The sequence below is a fragment of the Phyllobates terribilis genome, unplaced genomic scaffold (genome assembly GCF_046119375.1).
Source record: "Phyllobates terribilis strain yellow unplaced genomic scaffold, ASM4611937v1 Scaffold_3__8_contigs__length_932513732, whole genome shotgun sequence".
Lineage (NCBI taxonomy): Eukaryota > Metazoa > Chordata > Amphibia > Anura > Dendrobatidae > Phyllobates > Phyllobates terribilis.
Window position 1 is genome coordinate 67,723,708 of NW_027362763.1, and position 25,031 is coordinate 67,748,738.

The 25,031-nt window shown below is 42.7% G+C and overlaps 1 protein-coding gene across 3 annotated transcripts in view; it reads right to left on the bottom strand.

The window, feature by feature from the left end:
• Window positions 1-2,102: 2,102 nt before the first annotated feature.
• The window catches only part of LOC141258817 (cytochrome P450 2K4-like), an 87,652-nt gene continuing 64,723 nt past the window's right edge, over window positions 2,103-25,031 (bottom strand). The window contains exons 8-11 of one of the 3 annotated variants that reach the window (XM_073673972.1): window positions 11,269-11,410; window positions 10,939-11,123; window positions 9,399-9,540; window positions 2,103-3,480 (exon numbers count right to left, since the gene is read on the bottom strand). In XM_073673972.1, coding sequence (XP_073530073.1) covers window positions 3,296-3,480; window positions 9,399-9,540; window positions 10,939-11,123; window positions 11,269-11,410 — 654 coding nt within the window. In that variant the 3' untranslated portion in view covers window positions 2,103-3,295. The remainder of the gene's footprint in view (window positions 3,481-9,398; window positions 9,541-10,938; window positions 11,124-11,268; window positions 11,411-25,031) is intronic. The other 2 variants (XM_073673971.1, XM_073673973.1) reach the window with 2 other exon arrangements.

Below are 25,031 nucleotides of genomic sequence, written 5' to 3' on the forward strand. Positions count from 1 at the left end.
GACTCGGAATGACCTAACAGTTGCACTGGCAACTTCCGTTGTTTTGATGTTATGGAGGGAAAGCTCTCCCACCTTGTGTCTGCGGCCACCACACTGTTTGTTCTTGCCTGTTGTGGTGCTACACCTCCCTCCTCCTTGGTGCTGCTGTCCTTGCTCTGCACGTCACCTTGCCAAGTTAAGTCAATGACTTAATCGTCCGCCACCTCATCTTGCACTTCCGCACCCTGGTCCTCCTCCTGACTTTCTGTCAATTGTGTCTCATCCTCATCCACCTCGTGACAGTTTACCACTGTCGCCTTCGTTTGACCGTGGCTGCTCAAATATTTGGGCATCGCTACATGTGATCTCCTCTTGCCCCACTTCAAGTGGACCAGGCGAGAGGCTCGAATCTATAAATGGAAAAGTGAACAGCTCTTCGGAGTGTTCAAGTGTGGGATTAGTTGTCTCCGGGCACTCGGCCTGGTGAGAGGAAGGAGGATCAGGGTGAGGCATATGCGATCCAGACTCACGGCTACTAAGACTTGACCGTGTGGAAGACAATGTGATGGTGGCTAAGTGACTGGAAGCATTATCTGCAATCCAACCAATAACCTTTTGACACTGCTCAGTGTTCAATAGTGGTGTTCTGCGGTTCCCTATTAATTGGGACAGGAAGGTTGAGCGAGAAGATGTGGGTGTTTATTGTGGCAAAATTTCAGCCTGCCAACGGCCTTGTCCTCTGCATGCACCATCACGTCCACTACCCTGTCCCTTGCCACAAGCCTTGCCCATTTTAAATGGAGGACAATATTTTCCACGTTAACTACACATGGCTGAATTTGGAGCGAACTTATATGTGACGCGTGTGACGGAAAAACTCAGTTTTAAATAGCTGGCCAGTAGGTAAATATTTTTCGCAGCGATCTAGTGTCAATAACTTCACTGACACACTGCAACAAAATTTAAACGGAGGCCAGAAATGGCTGAATTTGAAGTGAACTTACATGTGATATGTGTGATGGACAAACCACAGTTTTAAATTGATGGATTTTTAGTTCTATAATATGGAAAGGACAACAAGCAAATGGAGCAGAAAAGGTGTTCGCTGGATTGCTTTTTAAGCAAATAATCAGGATTAAGATCCAAAAAAATTGTTCCTGGCCCTTGAGACCTGAGGCTATTTCTACAAATATCTGTAAAAGCACCAGCAGCAGACAGAACTGAAATGGACCCTCTTGCTATATGCACTGCAGCCTGCCACATACACTGCCTGCCTGCCTAGCACTGATATCTATGCAGCTGGATTAATCCTCAGAAGGACTGTTAGTTGAGATGGATGTGTGTGTATAATATATTGTGGTATACCTACACTAACTAAGAAACAAGCAAATCTCTCCCTAGCTCAGCAGGACCTCTCCCTACACTGTCTGATCCGGAGTGACTGTGACGAGCACAGTGGCGCCAGGTCTGATATAGATCTGATGATGCTGTGCGGCCAGCCAATCACTGTAATGCCACAACCAACATGGCTGCAGTATTACTGTGAGTGGCAGACAATCCCTGCATGTTCATTGGCTCTTTAAAGAGTGGCAAACATGCAGGGAGCGGACCAGAGCTCCCGCCGAGCAACCCGGAAATACCCAGAGAGTAGTGAGATGCTCGGACGAGTACTGAGCAGTAGCGAGCATGCTCGCTCATCACTACTTCTATGGGATTCGGGAATGTCCATCGAATGTTCGACGAATAAATTCGGCGAATGTTTATTTATTCATAAAACTTACCCGAACCGAACATTGAAATGTTCGCTCATCTCTAATCACTACTGTCTGGAGACCAGCACCTTTTTTATATCACACTCCATGGGGCATGGGGGGTGTATTGTTACAGGATGCTATGAATGAATGCCACTACAGACTTCTAAACTGCTACCAGTGGAAACCTGTTTGATTATACATTTTATAGATTTATATCATCAGTGCTGTGAAGTGTATATATACTCACACACTCCTTGGTACTAAAATTGGAACACCAAGTAGGAAATACATACGGTATATGCCACACATAGTATCTATACAGATACAGTATTAATTTTGGTGATATTTATTGTTTGATTTTATTATAAATATTTGCATGTTATCATTTTTATTTTACATTTTTAATTTTAACTTTTTTTTTTTTTTTAGCAATACTAGTCTGTATTATTTGGACTTAAACAATTTAGAAATAGAATGTTCATAAAAGTAATAAAACACCCAGCCTTGTGTAATGCATGTACAGTATCATCCGTAAATAAAATTTCCTTTATTCACCTACAGTTTTCACCACTTACCAGATGTCAAAATGGATGTTAATGAGCTATATTTTCTGACACCATAATAGCATTTGCAAGTGCAAAGTTTTTTTATCCAAAAAATTAAGACCTTTTGACTGTCTGTATAGTTAGAAGTCATCACAATTTAATGATATGAGGATCTTCCAGTGTTAGATTAACTTAGTAGAGTTACAGAGCACCCTGGCAGGTCTAGACTACAGCATAGTAAAGGGTTCCAAAGATCCAGCAGAAGACAACCCCATTAGGAACTCAATTGATGCCAGTCATGTGTCAATTGGGCTTTTTTCTTTGGGGTTTATTCACATTAGACCTTACGAACTAATGATTAGTCCCTTGTGTGAAATAATAATAATGGTACATTCTGTTTAGATGGACCTCGTGATTCCAGAAGTGGACTTCAGACTCATCCCATCTGGTGCACCCAACTATCCTCACTAATAGTGGTATTATCTTTTCAAGTTCCTTAATGATTCTGTAGTCTTTACATGATGATTCATCAAAACCAGATAATAGAGGCAATAGTCTTTGATTCGCCACATATGAATTACTCATGTCAATCTTGTAGGCTAGTCTTCAAATAATTATTCATCAAGACTGGATGTTAGGGTGGGCAAAGTAGACAATCATTAGTGGCCTTCTATTTTTCAATATCATCAGGTACTTGACTTCATGTAAGCATTGAGGAAACGAATACGTGACCATCAAATACAGTAAAACTATTATTATTGCCTCATCTGTTGAAATTAATAACTAAAAGTAATATGGTGGCCACACATTCATAACAATTGCCATAAATGCCTCAGTAGTGGAGATTGTGGCCACTGTGGGCAGATGGAGTGGACAAGACATCATCCAGCATTGCTGTAAACTAGGAATAATGATGAAAGGAAGATCACATTCTCGTGACCACAAATTCACTGGGAAATATAGTCTTCCATCAATTTTTCTCATCAAAGAGGTTCTACCATCTTTGATTTGACCTTGTTACTCATTATGACGAAGCACAGCACATATTTTATGGCTCATGGGAGTGTTGGTGAAACCAAAAACGGGGGTAATGTCCACCTCAGTGTCAGGAGGAGCCTGAAAAGTAAAGGTCTGCAACAGTCTTGTAAAGAAGAGGAACAGCTCGGCTTTAGCCAGCATCTCACCGGTGCACCGTCTTTTACCTAAAAGAAAAAAAAAAGAAAATCTTAGACATGATATTTCTGATCTCACATTGTGTACGAGTGAAGCGGTCCACACTTAAACTCCACCAGTTTTCTACTAATTAGATAGCAGCCTATCAAAATTAGTAGATTGGTGTGGAAAATATAAAATTCTACAAAAGTAACACTAAAATAGCAACAAATCGTTTATTTATTAAAAGTAAAGAAAACAAAAAACAAAACGAAATTGTTAAAAATCAGGGAAATATTAAACTCCTAAGCAGTCATGTAAGTGGTAGGGGTGAAAGTTCATATATTATATATATATATACAGTACAGACCAAAAGTTTGGACACACTTTCTCATTTAAAGATTTTTCTGTATTTTCATGACTATAAAAATTATACATTCACACTGAAGGCATCAAAACTATGAATTAACACATGTGGAATTATATACTCAACAAAAAAGTGTGAAACAACTGAAAATATGTCTTATATTCTAGGTTCTTCAAAGTAGCCACCTTTTGCTTTGATGACTGCTTTGCACACTCTTGGCATTCTCTTGATGAGCTTCAAGAGGTAGTCACCGGAAATGGTCTTCCAACAATCTTGAAGGAGTTCCCAGTGATGCTTAGCACTTGTTGGCCCTTTTGCCTTCACTCTGCGGTCCAGCTCACCCCAAACCATCTCGATTGGGTTTAGGTCTGGTGACTGTGGAGGCCAGGTCGTCTGGCGTAGCACCCCATCACTCTCCTTCTTGGTCAAATAGCCCTTACACAGCCTGGATGTGTGTTTGGGGTCATTGTCCTGTTGAAAAATAAATGATGGTCCAACTAAACGCAAACCAGATAGAATAGCATGCCGCTGCAAGATGCTGTGGTAGCCATGCTGGTTCAGTATGCCTTCAATTTTGAATAAATCCCCAACAGTGTCACCAGCAAAGCACCCCCACACCATCACACCTCTTCCTCCATGCTTCACGTTGGAAACCAGGCATGTAGAGTCCATCCGTTCACCTTTTCTTCGTCGCACAAAGACACGGTGGTTGGAACCAAATATCTCAAATTTGGACTCATCAGACCAAAGCACAGATTTCCACTGGTCTAATGTCCATTCCTTGTGTTCTTTAGCCCAAACAAGTCTCTTCTGCTTGTTGCCTGTCCTTAGCAGCGGTTTCCTATCAGCTAATTTACCATGAAGGCCTACTGCACAAAGTCTCCTCTTAACAGTTGTTGAAGAGCTGTGTCTGCTGCTAGAACTCTGTGTGGCATTGACCTGGTAACTAATCTGAGTTGCTGTTAACCTGCAATTTCTGAGGCTGGTGACTCCGATAAACTTATCCTCAGAAGCAGAGGTGACTCTTGGTCTTCCTTTCCTGGAGCGGTCCTCATGTGAGCCAGTTTCTTTGTAGCGCTTGATGGTTTTTGCAACTGCACTTGGGGACACATGCAAAGTTTTCCCAATTTTTCGGATTGACTGACCTTCATTTCTTAAAGTAATGATGGCCACTAGTTTTTCTTTACTTAGCTGCTTTTTTGTTGCCATAATACAAATTCTAACAGTCTATTCAGTAGGACTATCAGCTGTGTATCCACCAGACTTCTGCACAACACAACTGATGGTCCCAACCCCATTTATAAGGCAAGAAATCCCACTTATTAAACCAGACAGGGCACACCTGTGAAGTGAAAACCATTTCCGGTGACTACCTCTTGAAGCTGATCAAGAGAATGCCAAGAGTGTGCAAAGCAGCTATCAAAGCAAAAGGTGGCTACTTTGAAGAACCTAGAATATAAGACATATTTTCAGTTGTTTCACACTTTTTTGATAACTATATAATTCCACCTGTGTTAATTCATAGTTTTGATGCCTTCAGTGTGAATGTACAATTTTCATAGTCATGAAAATACAGAAAAATCTTTAAATGAGAAAGTGTGTCCAAACTTTTGATCTGTAATATATATACATACATACATACAGTGCAGGCCAAAAGTATTGGCACCCCTGCAATTCTGTCAGATAATACTCAGTTTCTTCCTGAAAATGATTGCAATCACAAATTCTTTGATATTACTCTCTTCTTTTAATTTGCTTGCAAGGAAAAAACACAAAAGAGGATGAAGCAAAAATCAAATCATTGATCATTTCACACAAAACTCCAAAAAAGGGCCGGACAAAAGTTTTAGCATCCTCAGCCTATTACTTGGTTGCACAACTTTTAGCCAAAATAACTGCGAACAACCGCTTCTGGTAACCATCAATGAGTTTCTTAAAATGCTCTGCTGGAATTGTAGACCATTCTTCTTTGGCAAACTGCTCCAGATCCCTGATATTTGAAGGGTGCCTTCTCCAAACTGCCATTTTGAGATCTCTCCACAGGTGTTCTATGGGATTTAGGTCTGGACTCATTGCTGGCCACCTTTTGAAGTCTCCAGTGCTTTCTCTAAAACCATTTTATAGTGCTTTTGGAAGTGTGTTTTGGGTCATTGTCGTGCTGGAAGAACCATGACCTCTGAGGGAGACCCAGCTTTCTCACACTGGGCCCTACATTTTGCTGCAAAATTTGTTGGTAGTCTTCAGATTTCATAATGCCATGCACATGGTCAAGCAGTCCAGTGCCAGAGGCAGCAAAGCAACCCCACAACATCAGGGAACCTCCACCATGTTTGACTGTAGGGACCGTGTTCTTTTCTTTGAATGCCTCTTTTTTTTGCTGTACACTCTATGTTGATGCTTTTTGCCAAAAAGCTCTACTTTTGTCTCATCTGACCAGAGAACATTCTTCCAAAACGTTTTAGGCTTTCTCAGGTAAGTTTTGGCAAACTCCAGCCTGGCTTTTTAATGTCTCGGGGTAAGAAGTGGGGTCTTCCTGGGTATCCTACCATACAGTCCCTATTCATTCAGATGCCGACTGATAGTACGGGTTGAAACTGTTGCACCCTCAGACTGCAGGGCAGCTTGAACTTGTTTGGATGTTAGTCGAGGTTTTTTATCCACCATCCGCACAATCTTGCGTTGAAATCTCTCGTCAATTTTTCTTTTCCGTCCACATATAGGGAGGTTAGCCACAGTACCATTGGCTTTAAACTTCTTGATGACACTGTGCACGGAAGACACAGGAACATTCAGGTCTTTGCAGATGGACTTGTAGCCTTGAGATTGCTCATGCTTCCTCACAATTTGGTTTCTCAAGTCCTCAGACAGTTCTTTGGTCTTCTTTCTTTTCTCCATGCTCAATGTGGTACACACAAGGACACAGGACAGAGGTCGAGTCAACTTTAATCCATGTTAACTGGCTGCAAGTGTGATTTAGTTATCGCCAACACCTGTTAGGTGCGACAGGTAAGTTACAGGTGCTGTTAATTACACGAATTAGAGAAGCATCACATGATTTTTCACAGGGTGCCAATGCTTTTGTCCACCCCCTTTTTTAAGTTTGGTGTGGAATTATATCCAATTTGGAATTAGGAAAATTCTTTTTGTGTTTTTTTCATTGAAGACAAATTAAATGAAGAGAATAATACCAAAGAAATTGTGATTGCAATCATTTTCAGGAAGAAACTGAGTATTATCTGACAGAATTGCAGGGGTGCCAAAACTTTTGGCCAGCACTGTGTGTATATGTGTATATGTGTATATATATAAAAAACTAAAAGATAATCTTAAGAATTGATGTACCTTTATACCACAGTCAGTACAATATATAACAAATAAAGTGTCCATGCATAAATATCAGACATTATTGTATATTTGCCATAAGATGTGAACAATCAATGCATTGACAGTAATTTACCTAAACCAACACTCAATGTCTGTTCCCCGACGCGTGTTTCGCAGATCACTTTCTCAAGTGGACTTCTTACATGTCTTACAGGCGTTTGATATTTCACTGATTTTTAACAATTATTTATGTGTATATTATTTAACTTTAATAAATAAGATTTATTTTATTATTGAGGTGTTACTTTTTTTGGATTTATTACTTTCCACTAATGCAACACTTTTTGTATCTAAGATTTTCAAGATCTCTGCTTGCATAGAAATCTGTCATGATCACGTGATGAACACAGTGACATGGCTCGTTACAGTAAAAGTTATATGATTCCTATTGAATTTTAGTAAGCGGAGTTCTTGAAAACCAAGAGGCATTTATATAAAAAGTAGGATGGACAACTGTAAAATGAGTGTTGTGTTCTGACTGGCTGCTGACCTCTTCTCATCCCTGCAGTCCTCTCCATTCCTCGGTGCCTCCACAGAAAACAACCGGAAGTGAAGTGGAATTTAAAATGCAGGAAGAAGTAGAGGTGAGAATGCATAGAGTCTGGGCGGGGATCGGCACTGGGTCTTTACCTTATTAGTTTGAAGGGTATTGTCTATGATCAATATTTATTCATGGGGTGTGGTGGGTTCTAAAGTAGATATCTGATTTCGCCCAGGGTCTAGATTAGTTTAGAGGGTCTGATCTTGGCTTTGTACAAGTCTAGTGAGTCTGCAGTCAATTATTTAAAAGGTGCCGTAAACTGTAAGATCTGTATTCGTTTAGATGATCACGGATCTGTGTTTATTTAGAGGGTCTGATCTGGGGGTCTGCATATTATCAGCTTGATCGAGAATCAGTATTATTTTAGGAGGATTGGTATGGGTTTGGTATTTAGTATAGGAGGTCTGTTATAAGGGTCTTTATTAGTTTGGATAACTGGTCTGGGAGTGCATTAGTTTAGTGAGCCTAGTCTTGGGTCTATCAGTCTGGTCTGAGTTTTAGATGACTGAAAGGATTTTTACCAAAATTATAAGTTATTACCTATGAACAGAACTTGGAATAACTTAAAGATCACCGGGGCTCTAACACATGGGACCCCCGGCACTCTCCAAACCAGCGTCTCTACAGAGCCTTATATTGAATGGAATGGAGAAGCATATACTCAATCTCTGCTCCATTTATAATCCCTGGCACTGATTAAAAACAGTGGATAACTGTACTTGGCTTTTTCCAGCAGTTACATACTGAATGAAGTGGAATTTGGGCATACACACCTCTGCTCCATTAAGCCTTCTTGGGATTAGTGAGGTCCCATTGGTTGTAACCCTAGATATATGCAATATATCTCCTATCCACAGGGGATATATTGTTTGGTCTTGGGTCCTTAATAATTAGTTTAAGTAACTTGGTCTGAAGTGTGGATTACTTTAAGGGTCTGGTCTGTAATAATTATGGGGCATGTCTGGGATATGTATTCAGTTTAATGTGTGATTAAGGTGTTTTGTCTGATTTTAGCCTTTGCATGAACAACTTTGCTACATTTGTACAGCATATTTTATGATGTCCAGAACAATGACATTATGTCCCAACCACTAACTGGGGAAACAACTTGTTGCCTCCTTATCCGAGAATAACATCCCCATAACATAGACAAACTGGAGCAAGTTCAGAGAAGAGTGACCAGAATGGTGACTGGTCTGCAAACCATGTCCTATGAGGAACGGTTACAGGATTTGGGAATGTTTAGCTTGCAAAAAAGAAGACTGAGAGGAGACTTAATAGCTGTCTACAAATATCTCAAGGGCTGTCACATTGTAGAAGGATCATCTTTATTCTCATTTGCACAAGGAAAGACTAGAAGCAATGGGATGAAACTAAATGGGAGGAGACACAGATTAGATATTAGAAAAAACTTTTTGACAGTTAGGGTGATTAATGAGTGGAACAGGCTGCCACGAGAGGTGGTGAGTTCCCCTTCAATGGACGTCTTCAAACAGAGGCTGGACAGACATCTGTCTGAGATGATCTAGTGAATCCTGCTTTGAGCAGGGGGTTGGACCAGATGACCCAGGAGGTCCCTTCCAACTCTACCATTCTATGATTCTATGATTCTATGATTCTATGAAAAATCTGGAACTAGCAATGGCCAAAAAATATGGGCTCAAATAGTACAGTACCTGCCGAAAATGGTAAAAATGCTTCATTTTTAACAAAGTGTCCTTGAGAATTGAGAAAATGTTCTGGATAAAATTCATCTGGTTTTTCAAAATAATTTTTATCCTTCAGTACAGAACCCAATAATGGAATAACCTGGGTGCCCTGGAAAAACAGAAAAGTGGGAAAGATAAGGTATAGGATTGCGAGTTATGTTAGAGTCATGGCCAGTCACTCTGTTAGGGGGAATCCATTCATCCAGTGAATAGAGATGAGTAAATATAGGAGAATGCATTTAATTGTACTCTAATATTACAAAAAACAGCATTTGCCAAAATGCAGATTTTTTGGTAAATTTGCTTACTGCCAAATTCAGCAAAATGGGCATCAAAAAGGTGAAAAAAAAAGATTAAAAAAAACCCTTATACCCACTGTATCATCCACTTCTCTGGTCCCCTTGCTCCTAACAGTAAATCGTCCGGTCCTCATTGCATCTTATTGTCACCACTGCAAGCACCAAAATCTCAGGTCCTCTCATGCTGACTTTTTACAAGCACTTTACTTAATTAATAAAAATGAGACAACCTTAGACAAACTCTCACCATGACATACAAAACCATCCACACTCTCTCTTCCATGCATCTGTGACCTAGTCTCCCGGTACTTACCTGCACACAACCTCCGATCTCCTTCTCTACTCCCCTCTTATCTCCTCTTCCCACAATTGCATACAAGATTTCTCCCTTGCATCCCCCCTACTCTGGAACTTTCTACTCCAACACCTCATACTCTTGCCTACCATGAAAACTCACCTCTTTCGACAAGCGTACATCCTGCAGTGACCCTTGCTCCACCATACCGCTGCATGACCAGCTCTGCCCTCTCCTACTGTATCCTCCTGCCTTCCCTTCTAGACTGTGAGCCCTCGCGGGCAGGGTCCTCTCTCCTCCTGTATCAGTCGGTGACTTGTATTGTTCATTATTGTACTTGTTTTTTATTATGTATACCCCTTTTCTAATGTAAAGCCCTATGGAATAAATGGTACTATAATAATGAATTATAAACAACCTCTTAAACAGTGGAACTTCATAGTAAAACTTTGTTTTCATCTATGTGACTCATTAGTGCTCTAAATCTATCCACCATTATCACTTTTTCTTATTTTTTGACACGGGAAAACCTGTAACAAAATTTGTGTTCCTAAATGATAAAATAACAAACATAGCAAGCATTTACCTTCCTGGTGCAGTTTCAGAAGTAGCTCTCCATCGTTGAAGCTGTCTGTGTTTTGGTTGTAGTGGTGACATACCTACAGTGCACGTCACCTCTGCAGCCAATCACAGAGTTCAGCTGCTTGTGCCGTCTACATGTAATCCACGGAGAAACCTGGCAGCAATTGTTTATTTTTCTCTTCAGTGCTCTCACATTTCAAATTAAATTTTTCATTGAAAATTTTGCAATGGGTCCTCCAGAGTGAGGAACACTTATGCAGTAGCTTCTCCATCGAGGGAGCATTCCAAAACAGAATCCCTTCAATAAGTTTTAAATTATAATATCTCTTACTTTTGGAATGAAGTAGCCTCTGAACACCATGCCTTGAGTTGTAGCAAGTGGTACAATTGCAGGTATAATATTCCCAAACCTCTGAATTTCATGTATGACAGCATCCGTGTAGGGCATTTGCTTGCGATCTTCAATCTGGGGTTGGCGTTGTCCAATTACTTGCTCAATTTCTCTTTGGACAATTTCTTAAAAAAAAATAAAATAAAAAGTAAAATTTAATTATGAGAAGTCAAGTGATACTTCTTTGACCGATAGGAGATCTCCTTGATCATCAATTTGAAAAATCAAGGGCCCTTATAGTGAATCGGTGAGTGCTTAAATGTTCCTTACTTTGGATGTCTGGATATTTCATCATCAGCAAGACTCCCCATCTTAAAACTGTAGAAGTCGTCTCCAGCCCAGCGACAATCAGATTGGACACAAGTGTGATTAAATTTTCATTATGAAAGTACTGGCGTGATTCTTGATTCTTCTGGAATATTAACAAAGATATCAGTGACTAAAAGCCATCCCTTTTATTGCACTGATTATACAGTGCATAGTCCCCAAAATTTCTGGGGACTTTCATGTCCCACCTCCAGTCTCAATCTAGCCCTGCCTAGAAATGACCCAACCCTGCGGGTAACACTCCCAGACCTCGCCAGAACACAAATTTTTGGGCAGTTTTACATAAGACCTGTCCCCTTTTGACCCAGGAGTACTGAAAAATCTGACAGTTGGCAACTATGACAGTATTTTATATAGCACCGTTGATAGGAATACCCCCGTAATAGAAGGCACAAATGTTTTTTTTTGTTGAAATCCAACAACAAAAAGATACCTATAAAATTACAGACATAAGGAGAAACCATACAATATAGCAGCGGTCCCCAACTTCTTTCCTTAAGAGGCACATTCAGCACACAGAGGGTCACACACAACATCCAGAGCTCTCCACCTAATCTTGACATCCATCAACGCCAGAATCCCTCTTTCCCCAAAAGAGTGACACCTAGAGCCCCTATTGTTGGTAACACAAGGCACATCATAGCTTCAGTCTGGGATACTTACAAAAGAGCAACATAGAAATCTACTGCATGCATGATGTATTACGGCACTCTATTAGCCATCTCATATTAAAACCTGTAGATCTTTATGCAAAAACCGACCACTTCATATGGAACCCTCCTGTAACAGACTTACCACTCTGGTGCTCCTCTCGAGACCACGGCTGTTTTTAATTAGATCCTACCTGTTCTTTCATTTAGTTTATTCCTAGGCCCAGCAAAGGAAAGTCTGCTAGCATGGATTTGAGAGAGGAGTGATTCTGTCATATTTTGGTTCAGCAGAAATTGAAATTTGAAATTCAAATCTAATTTCTTTGATGAGAATTGAGTTTACCAATGAAAGATTGTTATTGTGCTCTGAGGTCTCTTGCATCCAAAGCATACTAAATAATAATCATATTTTATATTATTATATGTAGTGTTTATTATTAGGGTTGAGCGAGTATGTTCTCTCCGAGTATGCTCGGGCCAAGCTCCGAGTATTTACAGCTGCTCGGTGTTATGGTTGAATCGCTCCCGTCTGCATGATTTGCAACTGTTTGACAGCTTTATTACATGGGAGGAATGTGTAAGAAATAGACATTCCTCACATGTAATAAAGCTGTCAAACAGTCACAAATCATACACACGGGAGCGATTCAACCATAACACCGAGCAGCAGTAAATACTCGGAGCTCAACCCGAGCGTACTCAGCGAAAGGGTTAATAGAACATACTCGCTCAACACTATTTATTATACATTATACCCATCTCTCCCCAATCTTCATCTTTCCTCTGGCTCCGCTCCGGTCACTCTTTAGGGGTCTTTGGCAACATAATGATGTTGCGTGGTGATGCACGTTTGAACATTGCTCAAGTCTCATGGCTCATTCCCACTTGCGATTAAGTGGGACGAATGCACTCCGAAGGGGAAAAATATATATATTAAAAAAATAAATAAGTCATCGGATTGCATTCAGTTCAAGGTTAATCAATGATACTATGCTCATATGAGTCTTTTTTCCAGCTCCGATTGAAATCAGACTGAAAAAAATGCAGCATTCTGCAATTGCATGTGGAATTCGGATCGCACACACCCATATTACAAGCCTATGGGGGCATGAAAAACATTGCACTGCACTCGGATATCATCTGAGTGCAGCGAGATTCCAACCGACACCAGCAAAGGAAGAGATGGAGGAATTAATTTCTCAGTATCCTCCGCAGGAGGATACTGAGCAGGAGCTGAGTGTCATTAGCATATCGCATCTGATGCCTTTGCATTTTGCATGACATACACTTCCTAATGAAGCACAATTTATTTTTTTTTTATTATAATTTTATTTATTTTTTTTATTTGAGCTGTATTATTTACTCCAGTGTAAAGGCGTCTCTATGGGTGTGAAATATTAATCATCCAATGCAAATTTAGTTATGTCATTGTGAGACCGTAACTGGTTATATATGTTTCTTCAAATTATTTTTCCCCACATCATCATATGGTATGGCAGATATATTGAGGACCTCCTTATCATTTGAAGGGGTGATATACCAGACTTTGAGAATGATGCGTGAAAGACAAACTATATGGATTGCTATTCAAATAAACAGCAATCTTGTATTTCTTTTTTTAGATCTCAGACTGAAAGGTGTCAATTCTAAAATTGTGACAACTACCTTTTCCAAGTCATGTTCAGGCAATACAATTTTACACATGGCTAGTGGATACCATAAACACACTGTCACAGCAGCACGGGTTGGTGTGTTCACTAGCATCAAGTGGAGTGATGAGCGAGCACTAAAATGCTCGGGTACTCGACCCGAGCAACGAGCACAATGTAAGTCTATGGGAAACTCGAGCATTTTTCAGGCGGCTCCCCCCGGCGGTCTGCAGAGGGCCTAAAAATTGCCCAAATCGATGGGAACAGTGCGCAAATGACATGGGAACAGCATGGGGAAGACCCCTGGAAACATCTCTGAATCCCAGATCAACTATGGTACGACGCCATGGTATTAACACATCCCCCAGTACCAGTAGCGAAGCCAATTTCCTGCTTAGGAATTTTATTTGGTACACTGTGTGGCTGCCCAAATACATTTTCTCACAAAGGAGCTGAAGATAGAGTGGCAGTCGGTGCAAGTTTCTCCAGCCTGTTAGATATTAGAGTGTGAACGGAAGCACATTGGATCAGTGGTTAGCACTGAAGCCTTGGAGCTCTGGGATCCTGGTTTCAAATCCCAGCAAAGACAACATCTGCAAGGACTTTGTATGTTCTCCCCGCGTTTGCATATGTTTCCTCCTCAGTAAAAAAGCAGCCATGGAGTGTCAGGGAACCTTCCCACACACTTTTCTTAGTAAGGACTGCTTCTCGTCAGGGTTGAACGGTCCCGCCAGAAAATCCTCTTGTGTGCTTTGGCTTCTACCTCAGGAGAGTTCATGATAGCGCTAACTACGCAGCTGCTATGGGGCTTTTGAGCGGGAGAGAAAGGTTAGCCCTCAGAATCATATCCTCTGGTGGGCACAATGTTTTTCAATCTGAAACGGCTTCAGAGTGGGAGTTGTATTTCACCACAGCCATATTCTTTAGCTCGGTGAAAGGAGTGGCATAGAGGGAAACTGTATCTACCCCAGCTGTCATTTCTCCATCACCAGGTTACGCCCATTGTCACACCCAACCATGCCTAGCTGTATGTTCAGCGGTGAGAGCCACAGATCAGTCTGCTGTGTTACAGCTTTCAACATCTCTGCAGCGCAGGGCGGTTTGTCAATTAAGCATGTTATCTTCAGCACAGCCTGCTGCCGCTTGGCCAAGGCAGTGCTGCAGTGCTGTCAGCTTGTGACTGATGTAGTCATTTCGGAGATGGAGGAGGAGGTGCATGAGCTGAACAATGTGATTACATTGAGGTTAAATTGGTGATGCAGTTTTTTATACTAAAGAAATATCCTATTGTTTTGTTATTTTTACGTTATATTTTAAGACCAATCAATTCACCGGGAAATGTCATTTTAACGTATTACAACCTTATCTGGCAATGTGGTGTGTGACACATCAGACACATCCTGTTTTATGATGGAGGGACTCTGAAAGTCATAAAGCCTATTTTATAAGGCCATCAGAAGGCCCTTACTATTCTTAAAAGGCCAGCAGTCGGCCCTTGATATTGCTAGAGAGCCATCAGCCGGCTATTCTTTGTTGTTCCCATTGTTAACAAATCACAAATCCTTCCCAACATCTGCAGTGTAGAGTTCCAACGCGTGGGGATATCAGACACCATTATGTGAGCCGGAAGCTGCAAACGCTGCTGATGCATGGCAAGGGCGGCGAAAACTGTAGCTGACTTTCTAAAATGGGCACACAGGGGGCATACTTTAACAAGCAGATCCGTCAGCTCCGGGTAGGATTTGAGAAGCCGCTGAACCATGAAATTAAGCACATGGGCCAGGCATGGTACGTGTGTGAGCTCGCCTCACCTCAGAGCCGCCACCAGGTTCCGGCAATTGTCACACACGACCATGCCTGCCTGTAGGTTCGGCGGTGTGAGCCACAGATCTGCCTGCTCTTTCAGAGCTGTCCACAACTCTTCATCATTGTGCGGTTTTTCAGCTAAGCATATTTGCTTCTGCACAGCCTGTTGCCGCTTGGCCGAGGCTGTGCTGCAGTGCTTCCAGCTTATGACTGATGTGGTCATTTCGGAGATGGAGGCTGAAGAGGAGAAGGAGGCTGAGGAGGCAGAGGTGCAGGAGCTGTAGACCGTGGGGGCAACCCTGATTGCCCTAGGGCCCGCAATCCTTGTCGTCGGGAGGACATGTTCCTTCACAAGGTCCGACTGGGTCCCGACTTCCACTATGTTAACCCAGTGTGCTTTCAGCAAGATGTACCGTCCCTGCCCACAAGCACTTGTCCACGTTTCCGTGGTTAGGTGGACATTACCGGTAACTGCGTTGTTGAGAGCACGGCTAATGTTTTGGGACACTTGCTTGTGTAATGCTGGGACGGCACACCGGGAGAAATAGTAACGGCTGGGGACAGAGTACCTAGGGACAGCTGCCGCCATCAGGTTGTGTAATGCTTCCGTCTCCATGAGCCTAAAAGGCAACATTTCGGGCGCAAGCAGTCGTGAAAAGTGAGAATTTAGCAGTGTGGCCTTTGGGGCGTTGGCTGCATATTTGCGCTTGCGTTCCAAGGACTGGGGTATGGACAATTGAACGCTGCGCTGGGACAAGGACATGGATGTGCTTACTGATGCTGCTACTTGAGAGTGTGCAACCACAGGTGTAGGGCAGTAGGCGTCTTTGCATGCACCATGGACAGGGGATTGGCTTGCATGCACAACAACGGAAGAAGCAATGGTGCCACCCGCAGAAAATGTTCCTGGACCCTGGGGTTCGGCCCACAAAGTCGGGTGCTCTGCTGCCATGGGCCTGATCATGCTGGTGGGTGGCAAAATGACCAGCCTGACCACCCTGCTGATGCTGGCCTGGCAGGTGATGCAAATGGCCTTTTTGGGGTTATCGGCAGAGTCTTTAAAAAACAACGAGACTCGGGAAGACCTAACAATTGTACTGGCAACTTCCTTCGTGTTGGTGTTACGGGGAATGGTTGCATGCTTTCTGTCTGCGGCCATGACACTGCCTGTTGGGGTGCTGCTGTCCTCGCTCTGCATGTCCTCCTGCCAGGTTGGGTCAGTTACTATATCATCCAGCACCTAGTCTTCCACTTCCGCACCCTGGTCCTCCTCCTGACTTTCTGGCAATTGTGTCTCATCATTGTCCACCTCTTGTGACACTTTGCTATCGACTTTGTGTGGCCGTGGCTGCTCAATTATTTGGGCATCGCTACACGCAATCTCCTCTTGCCCTGCTTCAAGTGGACCGGGCGAGAGGCCCGAATCTATAAATGGAAAGGTTAACAGCTCTTCAGAGTGTCCAAGTGTGGGATCACAGTTGTCTCTGGGTACTCGGCATGGTGGGAGGAAGGAGGATCAGGGTGAGGAATATGTGGTCCAGACTCACGGCTACTGAGACTTGAACGTGTGGAAGACAGGGTGGTGGTGGCTAAGTGACTGGAAGCATTATCCGCTATCCAACCAACAACCTTTTGCCACTGCTCTGGATTCAATAGTGGTGTGCTGCGGTCCCCTAGAAATTGGGACAGGAAGGTCAGGCGAGAAGATGTGGGTGTTTGTTGTGGCACAATTTCGGCTTGCCCATGGCCTTGTCCTCTGCCTCTGCATGCACCATTACCATCACGTCCAGTTCCCCGTCCCTTGCCACGTGCCTTGCCCATTTTAAATGGAGGACAGTATTTTCCACGCTCACTACAAATGACTGAGTTTGGAGCGAACTTATATGAGATCCTTGTGATAGAGAAAACAGTTTTAAATACCTGGCCTGTTGGTAAGTAGTTTGAACAGCAAACTCTGGTAAATTGCTTCACTGACACACTGAAGGAAATTTTTAATGGAGGTCAGAAATGGCAGTATTTTCTGACAACGTATATGTGATCCGTTTGACGAAGAGAACATGGTTTTAAATAGCTGGATTTCTAGCACTGTAATATGGAAAGGACCTGGCTGTATTCTGCAGTGCCAACAAGCAAATGGCACAGAAAAAATGGTGTTCTCTGGATTGATTTTTAAGCAAATAATGAGGATTAATATCCAAAGAAAAGTATTCCTAGCCCCTGAGACCTGGGCCTTTGTATAGAAATATCTAACAGCAGCAGAAGGCAGAATTGGAATGGAGCCTCTTGTGCTAAATGCACTGCAGTTTGCTATATTCACTGCCTGCCTATACACCCTGCCTGCCTGATATCTCTGCATATGGATTAGTCCTCAGAAGTAGTGTTTGTTAAATGTATATGTGTAATGTATGTTTTTTCTCCCTACACTACCTAATACACAAGCAAATCTCTCCCTGACACAGCAGCAGCTCTCCCTACACTGTCTGATCTGGAGTGACTGTGACAAGCATGGCGGCGCCAGGTCTGATATAGACCCAATGATGTTGTGCGGCCAGCCAATAACTGTAATGCCCACAACCAACATGGCTACAGCATTACAGTGCATGGCAGGCAATCCCTGCATGTTCATTGGCTCTCTAAAGAGCACCAAACATGCAGGGAGGGGACCAGAGTTCCCGCCCGAGCAACCCGGAAAGACTCGGTGAGCACCGAGCAGTAGCAAGCATGCTCGCTCATCACTAATCAAGTGTAATTGCAATGATGCACTTCTGCAACTCCTCCTCAAGTTTAACCATAAACTTACAAGAAGGGGCTATCCAAATTGACCCCTTGCCAGAGCAAAGAGCATAGTTTGTGAAAAAAAAAATATGCAGATTTAAAATCAGAAGCACCTAAACGCGACAATTTTCCAAATAAACAGGTTCTTTCCCTCCAATTTAGTCCCCAGATTTATGAAATTAAAAATATATTAATATATTGTTACATTATATTGCTGCACTTGGCTTAATTGCAAATGATTTTTTTTGAATGTGGGGATAGTGGTTGTAGAATGTGCCGACATGAACTTGTTATAAAAAAAATAACTTCAATGCGGATGAATCAAATTGACATTATACACTATATTAATTGCATCTGTAAAAATGTAGTCTCTCTCATCAGGTTTTCTTTATGTGACAAAATGTATGTTGGTTGCACGTCGTGAAAACGTAAAAAATAAAAGCATCTGAGCATTTGTCAGACATTCAGAATATATCTGAAACTAACTGTGTGCATTCTCGTGCCTCTATTCACTTTATCCAACAGCAGGACCCCACGACCTGATCTTTTCAAGTGTTTTGGATAGAAAGGGTACTACTACTTACAACACCGAGAGGTGAAGACATCAGGAAAGGCCTACAGAATGTACAACCTGGACACGAGTCGTACAAATGGCATAAACATCAGGAGGGAACTCATGCTCCATTATTGAATTGATAACTAGTATTGGTATCTCATTCCTCATGCCCATATATTTGCTTTGCCTGTATTGTTTTGTACTTGTTTTGATGGTTTTAACGTTTTGATGTCTTGTTTCTTTGCTATGATCAAAGCACCAATGAAGATGCTGCATGAGTCTTTTAAAAAGTCCTGTATTCAGTTTGTCTTTAGCTCTGACTAAATACGCTGCATGCGTTCGAAACGTTTGGCTCTGTATGCAAATACTATGAATTTATCATTTTTTCCAATAAAAACTTTCTGCAATTTTAAGAAGCTGGATTTTGCCATTTTCGCATTGCTAGAGGTCCGCTGGATTCTGTGCTTCTACATGTCTAGAGCCTGGATGAGCTGGTTAATTTCCTTGTTTCGATACTTTAGTGTATCTCCGGCCTTAGTCAAAGAGTCACAAGGAATAATCAAAGCGGAAGGTGTCAAAGCTGCTGGAGCCAGAGCAAGCTGGGCAGTGGGACAGATGAGGAACAATAAAAATATATATATATTACTTTTTTTTAAAAAAAAAGAGGTTGTGTGGTCACTGTAAAATGGGCTCATTTAATTTGATCAAAATCTGCTATAAGCACCTCCTGAATCTCAATTTTAAATATTCCCTTTCTTATATCTTTTAGTCTCACATTTTTCTCATCACACTGTCTTTCTATCTTACATCTTTCATCTCTGCCTCATCTTTTTCTCAAATCACTCCCATCTGTGTCTTGCTCCTTTTCTCTATCCAAATTTACAGAACAAAATTCTTACAGATTATTTTAATTTACAATTGTATCTCATGAAGTTTCCGTTTGTTTTTTTACAGGAGTATTAATATTGCTTACATCTTAAACCAAACATCAAACCTTTGATGGAGACTTTAAGCCATTGTTTATGGATAGATAACCTAAAGTTGATTAAAATGTTCAAGCGGAATGATGGTCAGATGAAATTTAGCAAATAATCTTAGTAATAATTTTAGTTGAGGACACAGTCATTACCTGGAAAGAAGTCGGTCACGTTTAAAAATTGTTTGACAGATATTTGCTACTTCCGGATTACACAAATGATCCTCCTCCCCCCTTCCCACAAAAACTGTTTCTGGATTGATCCCAGACGTTTCACACTTTTCCTCGTGTCATTGGACATTTTAAAGTGACAATTATTTTATTTTAATTTATTTTTTTTATGTTGGAACATCACAAATTAAGGAAACTGTATACTAGGACTAGAGATTTTTTTTCCAAAATTTTGACTATATCCAACATCTTTTTAAATGTTTTTATGCAGTCTTAGTGACATCACTATTAGTGATGAGCGAATATGTTAGATATCCGATCTCCAAACTTAAGTTTGACACGAATGTGGCACATTCAGATTCGTGATCAGAAAGGCGAACAAAATTTGTTAAATTCAGTAAAATCTGTAGAGTTCGGCAAATGGTGGTTACGTGATTGAGGGCCAGCTACGGCTTTTACAGTTTTGCTAGTATAGTGCCTGTGTATGATGAGCGGGGACACGTGGCAGAGGAGTGAGGGGGCTGGTGATTGCGCAGAACAGGTCAGATAAGCGGCATGCTGTTTTTTTTTTTTTTCCCGTACGCAGTAACTTTAAGTCAGGAAAGCACGGCTAGCCAATCAGAGCGCAGGAAGCATCCACAGTGTCCCAGACCCAAGGGCTTTTGCAATTGGCTACTGAAGTCACATGTCCTCTCCATATAAAAACTGGCCATGTTCCATCAGTGCCATTTTATGCATGTCACTCAAGGAGACAGACGCTGCTGAATGTGCTCTGTCCTGTGTAATGAGAGACATTAGCTAGATAGATGCGCTCTTCTGTGGAAGTCAGATAGTGTAGATAAGTCCAGTGCTGTGCACCTGTGCAACAAACCTTGCAGCCCTTTTTTTTTTTATTTTTGTGCAATTACTGAGATTCTGACACAAAAGAGCAGGGCCTATGGCATAGAACAGTGTTGTGCTCCATTCAGACCTTCAATCTATTTATGCACTTGCTAATATGATTGACAAACTGGGCTAACACAGATTGCACTTTTATTTGGTGGGTGAACTTCAGCTGTTTTCAGAGTAAAAAAAAATGTTTTTTTTCTGTTGCTAGCCACTGTCCAAAGATTTTTTTTGTATCGCAGACATGTTACACTCTGATATAAGCCACCTAAGTGATTTTAGTGGCAGTGAAATTAATCTGTTTTCATAGTAAAAAAGTACATTTTTTCTGCTGCTAGCCAGTGACACAGTCCAAAGATTTTTTTTTTTGAGTGGCAAACATGATACACTCTGCTAAACCTCAGCTACTACATAGTGGTGGTGAACTTCAGCTGCCTTCCTAGTAAAAAAATACATTTTTTCTGTTGCTAGACAGAGTGCAAAAAATATTTTTTTCTGTCATAAATGTGTTACACTCTGCTATAAGCCACCCAGTCCTTTTAGTAGCAGTGAAATTCAGCTGTATTCAGAGCTTGTGCAGAGTAAAAAAATCTATTTTTTGCTGTTCCTAACATTATACAGCAGGGACATCTCAGTTTAAAAAAGTTTGGAGAATGTTATACAATCATCATCCACAGTAAAAAAAATACTTTGCTTGGTTAGTAATGTTATACAGCAAGCCATGTTATTTAGTGTCGTTGAAATTCAGGTGTGTGCAGAGCTGTTTCAGAGGAAAAAAAACTGTTTATTTTGCTAATCGCATGCTCCTACCACAGTATCTAAGCAACATGAGTGGGAAAAAGAGGAGGTCGTGGTGGAAGGGGGAACAGGCTTGGTGTTCAAGGTATACGTGGGGTAGGTAGTAATGTTAGTGAAAGCACTAGTGAACCAACACAGTCATGTCCTATCCAAAGACAACTGAAAGCTTCTGTTACTGGCTACTCCACTCCCTTTCTTTGGCAGCCGCACAGCGACAGGCCTTGTTGATAAGGGCCAGAAAGAGCAGGTGCTCCAGTGGATGGCAAGAGCTGCTTCAAGTGGCCTCCTCTCTTCCTCCACCTCAGCATCACACACAGTACAGTCCACAGAGGTGACACCCCAATTACCCTTGCTCCCCCCTGTGTCACAACTGTCCAAGTGCCCAACTGACTGTAGCGAACCACAGATGGGCGAGTCTGTAGAACTGTTCACCCATTCTATACTATGGGCTTCAGAAGTGTACTCCAAACATTCAGAGTGAAGAAGAGGAGGAAAGCATCTGCACAGATGCCCAAAATTTTTTTAAGTTGGATTCGGGGCAGGATGGAGTAGGATCCAAGCAGGTTCTGGACCCTCGTCACCAGACATTAACCACCGGGGAGGGAGGTGATCCTGATGAGACTCAGATACCTGAAGCTCATGCAGACTGTACTGTGCTGTCAGGGCAACAAGAGGAGAAGGGTCACCCTGAGGGCGAGAAATGGGATAACATATTGGATGATGACGATGTTGAAGATCTTACTTGGTTGGAACCCAGAGTCATGCAGCCGAGTAGCTCATCTGACGAGGTGGAGGAGGAAAATGAGGAGTTTAACTTGTGCCCTATGGCACAGACACAGAGTGATGCAAGCACGAGAAGCACTGCATCCTTAGCCACAACTGTGGCCAGCATCAGTCGCAGGTCTGCAGCTGGCAGGGGTGGCAAGGGTTGCCTAGCCTGGGCCTTTTTTGAGACCGCAAAGGATGAGCCTTTTTATCCTATCACCCATGACAGCACCTACAACGAGAGAGGGGATCCGCCCTTCCAGGACAGGAAACCTACAGAATAAAAGGGCGGTGCCTCTCCACCAACTCAGTTGGTTTCCTGTCCTTGAAGGGGAACCTTGTCAAAACGGCGGCAGAAGAAAGAAGAGAAGATTATTCCCAATGGGAGAACCTTAGACAGGCTTACCTGTTGAAGATCTGGATATGACTGAGCAGAAAAGCTGCTGTGGAACTTCACCCCTATCTGGGTTCGGCAGATCCAGCTCTGCACGTCAGTGAGAGAGCAGCTGTGGACATGCGCCCCTATCTGGGGTCAGTAGCTACAGTTCCGTGCATCAGTGGAGAAGCTGCTGTGGAACTGTGCCACTGTCTGGGGTCGGCAGATCCAGCTCTGTACGTCAGTGAGAAAGCAGCTGTGGACCTGCGCCCCTATCTGGGGTCAGTAGCTACAGTTCCGTGCATCAGTGGAGAAGCTGCTGTGGAACTGTGCCACTGTCTGGGGTCGGCAGATGCAGCTCTGCACGTCAGTGAGAAAGCAGCTGTGGACCTGCGCCCCTGTCTGGGGTCGGCAGCTCCAGTTCCGTGCATCAGTGGAGAAGCTGCTGTGGAATTGCGCCCCTGTCTGGGATCAGCAGCTCCAGCTCTGTACATCATTGGGAGCATCTGTTGAGCTGCGCCCCTGCCTGGGGGTAGCAGCTCCAGCTTTGATCGGCGCACTGTTGGAGGCGCCCCTGCCTGGAATTGACCACCCCAGTATTGCTCAGGCATGGACGGATGGAGAGGAACAGGCCTGTGACTCGTTCCAGCCTCCGAATCTGTACAGCTGGTGGTGAGTGATCTTCGTGAATGTTTACCTTGTTTATGGGGCCCTTTCCTTGTTATGGTTACTAGGAAAGGCTGAAGGATGTTAGCGCAAAACTCAAAAATGTGTGTGTGTGTGTGTGTGTGTGTGTGTGTGTGTGCGCTCTGTAAGACCCCATCTGGGCCAAGGGCATCGTGCTTTAAATTTGGCTTCAGGACGGAAGCTGGACCTTAGACCTCTAGGCTAAAGTTAGCCACATGTCTGGGCCGCACAGAGCCTCATGATTGGCCTTCAGAATTTACCACAAAAATGAACCTCAATCTGCTTAGTAAATGTTAAACTAACACTGAGGTTTTTACTGTTCTCCTCCAGTCTGATTACTCCATCCATAGGAGGGCACATGGTGTTAATACAGCACATGGTCTCTGTGAAGGTCTGCTGTCCAGCTGCGTCTCATCAGTTGGCTCCTTCAGGTGGGGCTAGTCTGACAATTGAGATTTACCACCCAAAGGAAAGGTTTATCCTTCATTCAGAGGGATTGCTCTTTTAAATAAAAATCTGAGCGCAGTGCCTCACAGTGCCTTATAAAGCCTCTTTGCGCTTCACAAAGAGCACATCATAGCACTTTATATCACATCATAGAGCCTCACAGCACCTCTGGGCACATCATAGCGCTTCATAGCACATCATAGTGTCTCACAGCGCCTCATGGCACATCATAGTGCGTCATAGCATAGAGTTTCATAGCACATCTTAGTACCTCATAGCGTGGTGCCTCATGGCACATCATAGAGAGGTGCCTCATGGCACATCATAGCGTGGTGCCTCATGGCACAGCGCTTCATGTCACTTAATAGTGCCTCATTATGCCTCGTGGCCCATAGCATAATTCCTCATAGCACATCACAGTGCCTCATAGCACATTATAGTGCCTCATGGCACCTCATAGCGCTTCACAGTGCCTCATGGCACATTATAGTGTCTCAAAGCACATCATAGTGCCGTATAGCATCTCATAGTGCTTTATAGTGCCTCATAGCACTTCATAGCGACTTATGGCTCTTCATAGCAGAACATATCATAGTGACTCATAGCATATCATAGTGCCTTATAGTGCATTCATAGTGCCGTATAGCGCCTGTTAGTACCTCACAGTGCTTCACAGTGCCTTTTAGTACCTAATGGGGCCTCATAGTGTCTCTCAGTGCTTCATGGTGCCCCTGTGCCTTGTAGTGCTTTTATACGGTGTCTGTGCCTCATAGTCCCTCTTTGTAAAGGTACTGGTTCCACAACTAAGTTTATCTCTGACAAAACCAAGTTCAGCGACTGTAAACTGTGCATGGCAAGCTTACAGAATTCAGGGGGAAAAATATCCTAGCCTCTATTTTGAGACAGATGGTAGCAGTATTCCTGGCTGGTGCTCAGCTGGCTCGGTGGAATGCCGATTGGATGCAGGTGACAAGCGCTTCCTTAGTTTTGCAGGTTAATAATAAACCTTGCAGGTTTTCACTCTTAAAGGTAGGAGGCATCATGTAGTGCTCATACAGCCATTGTGGGTTTGGTCGAATCGAGCGCAGTTTTCTTGCTTTTTACAGGTTGCATAGAAGTCGTAAACATTATTTCTGGTCTTGTCCAAGCTCTGACTAAATAGGAC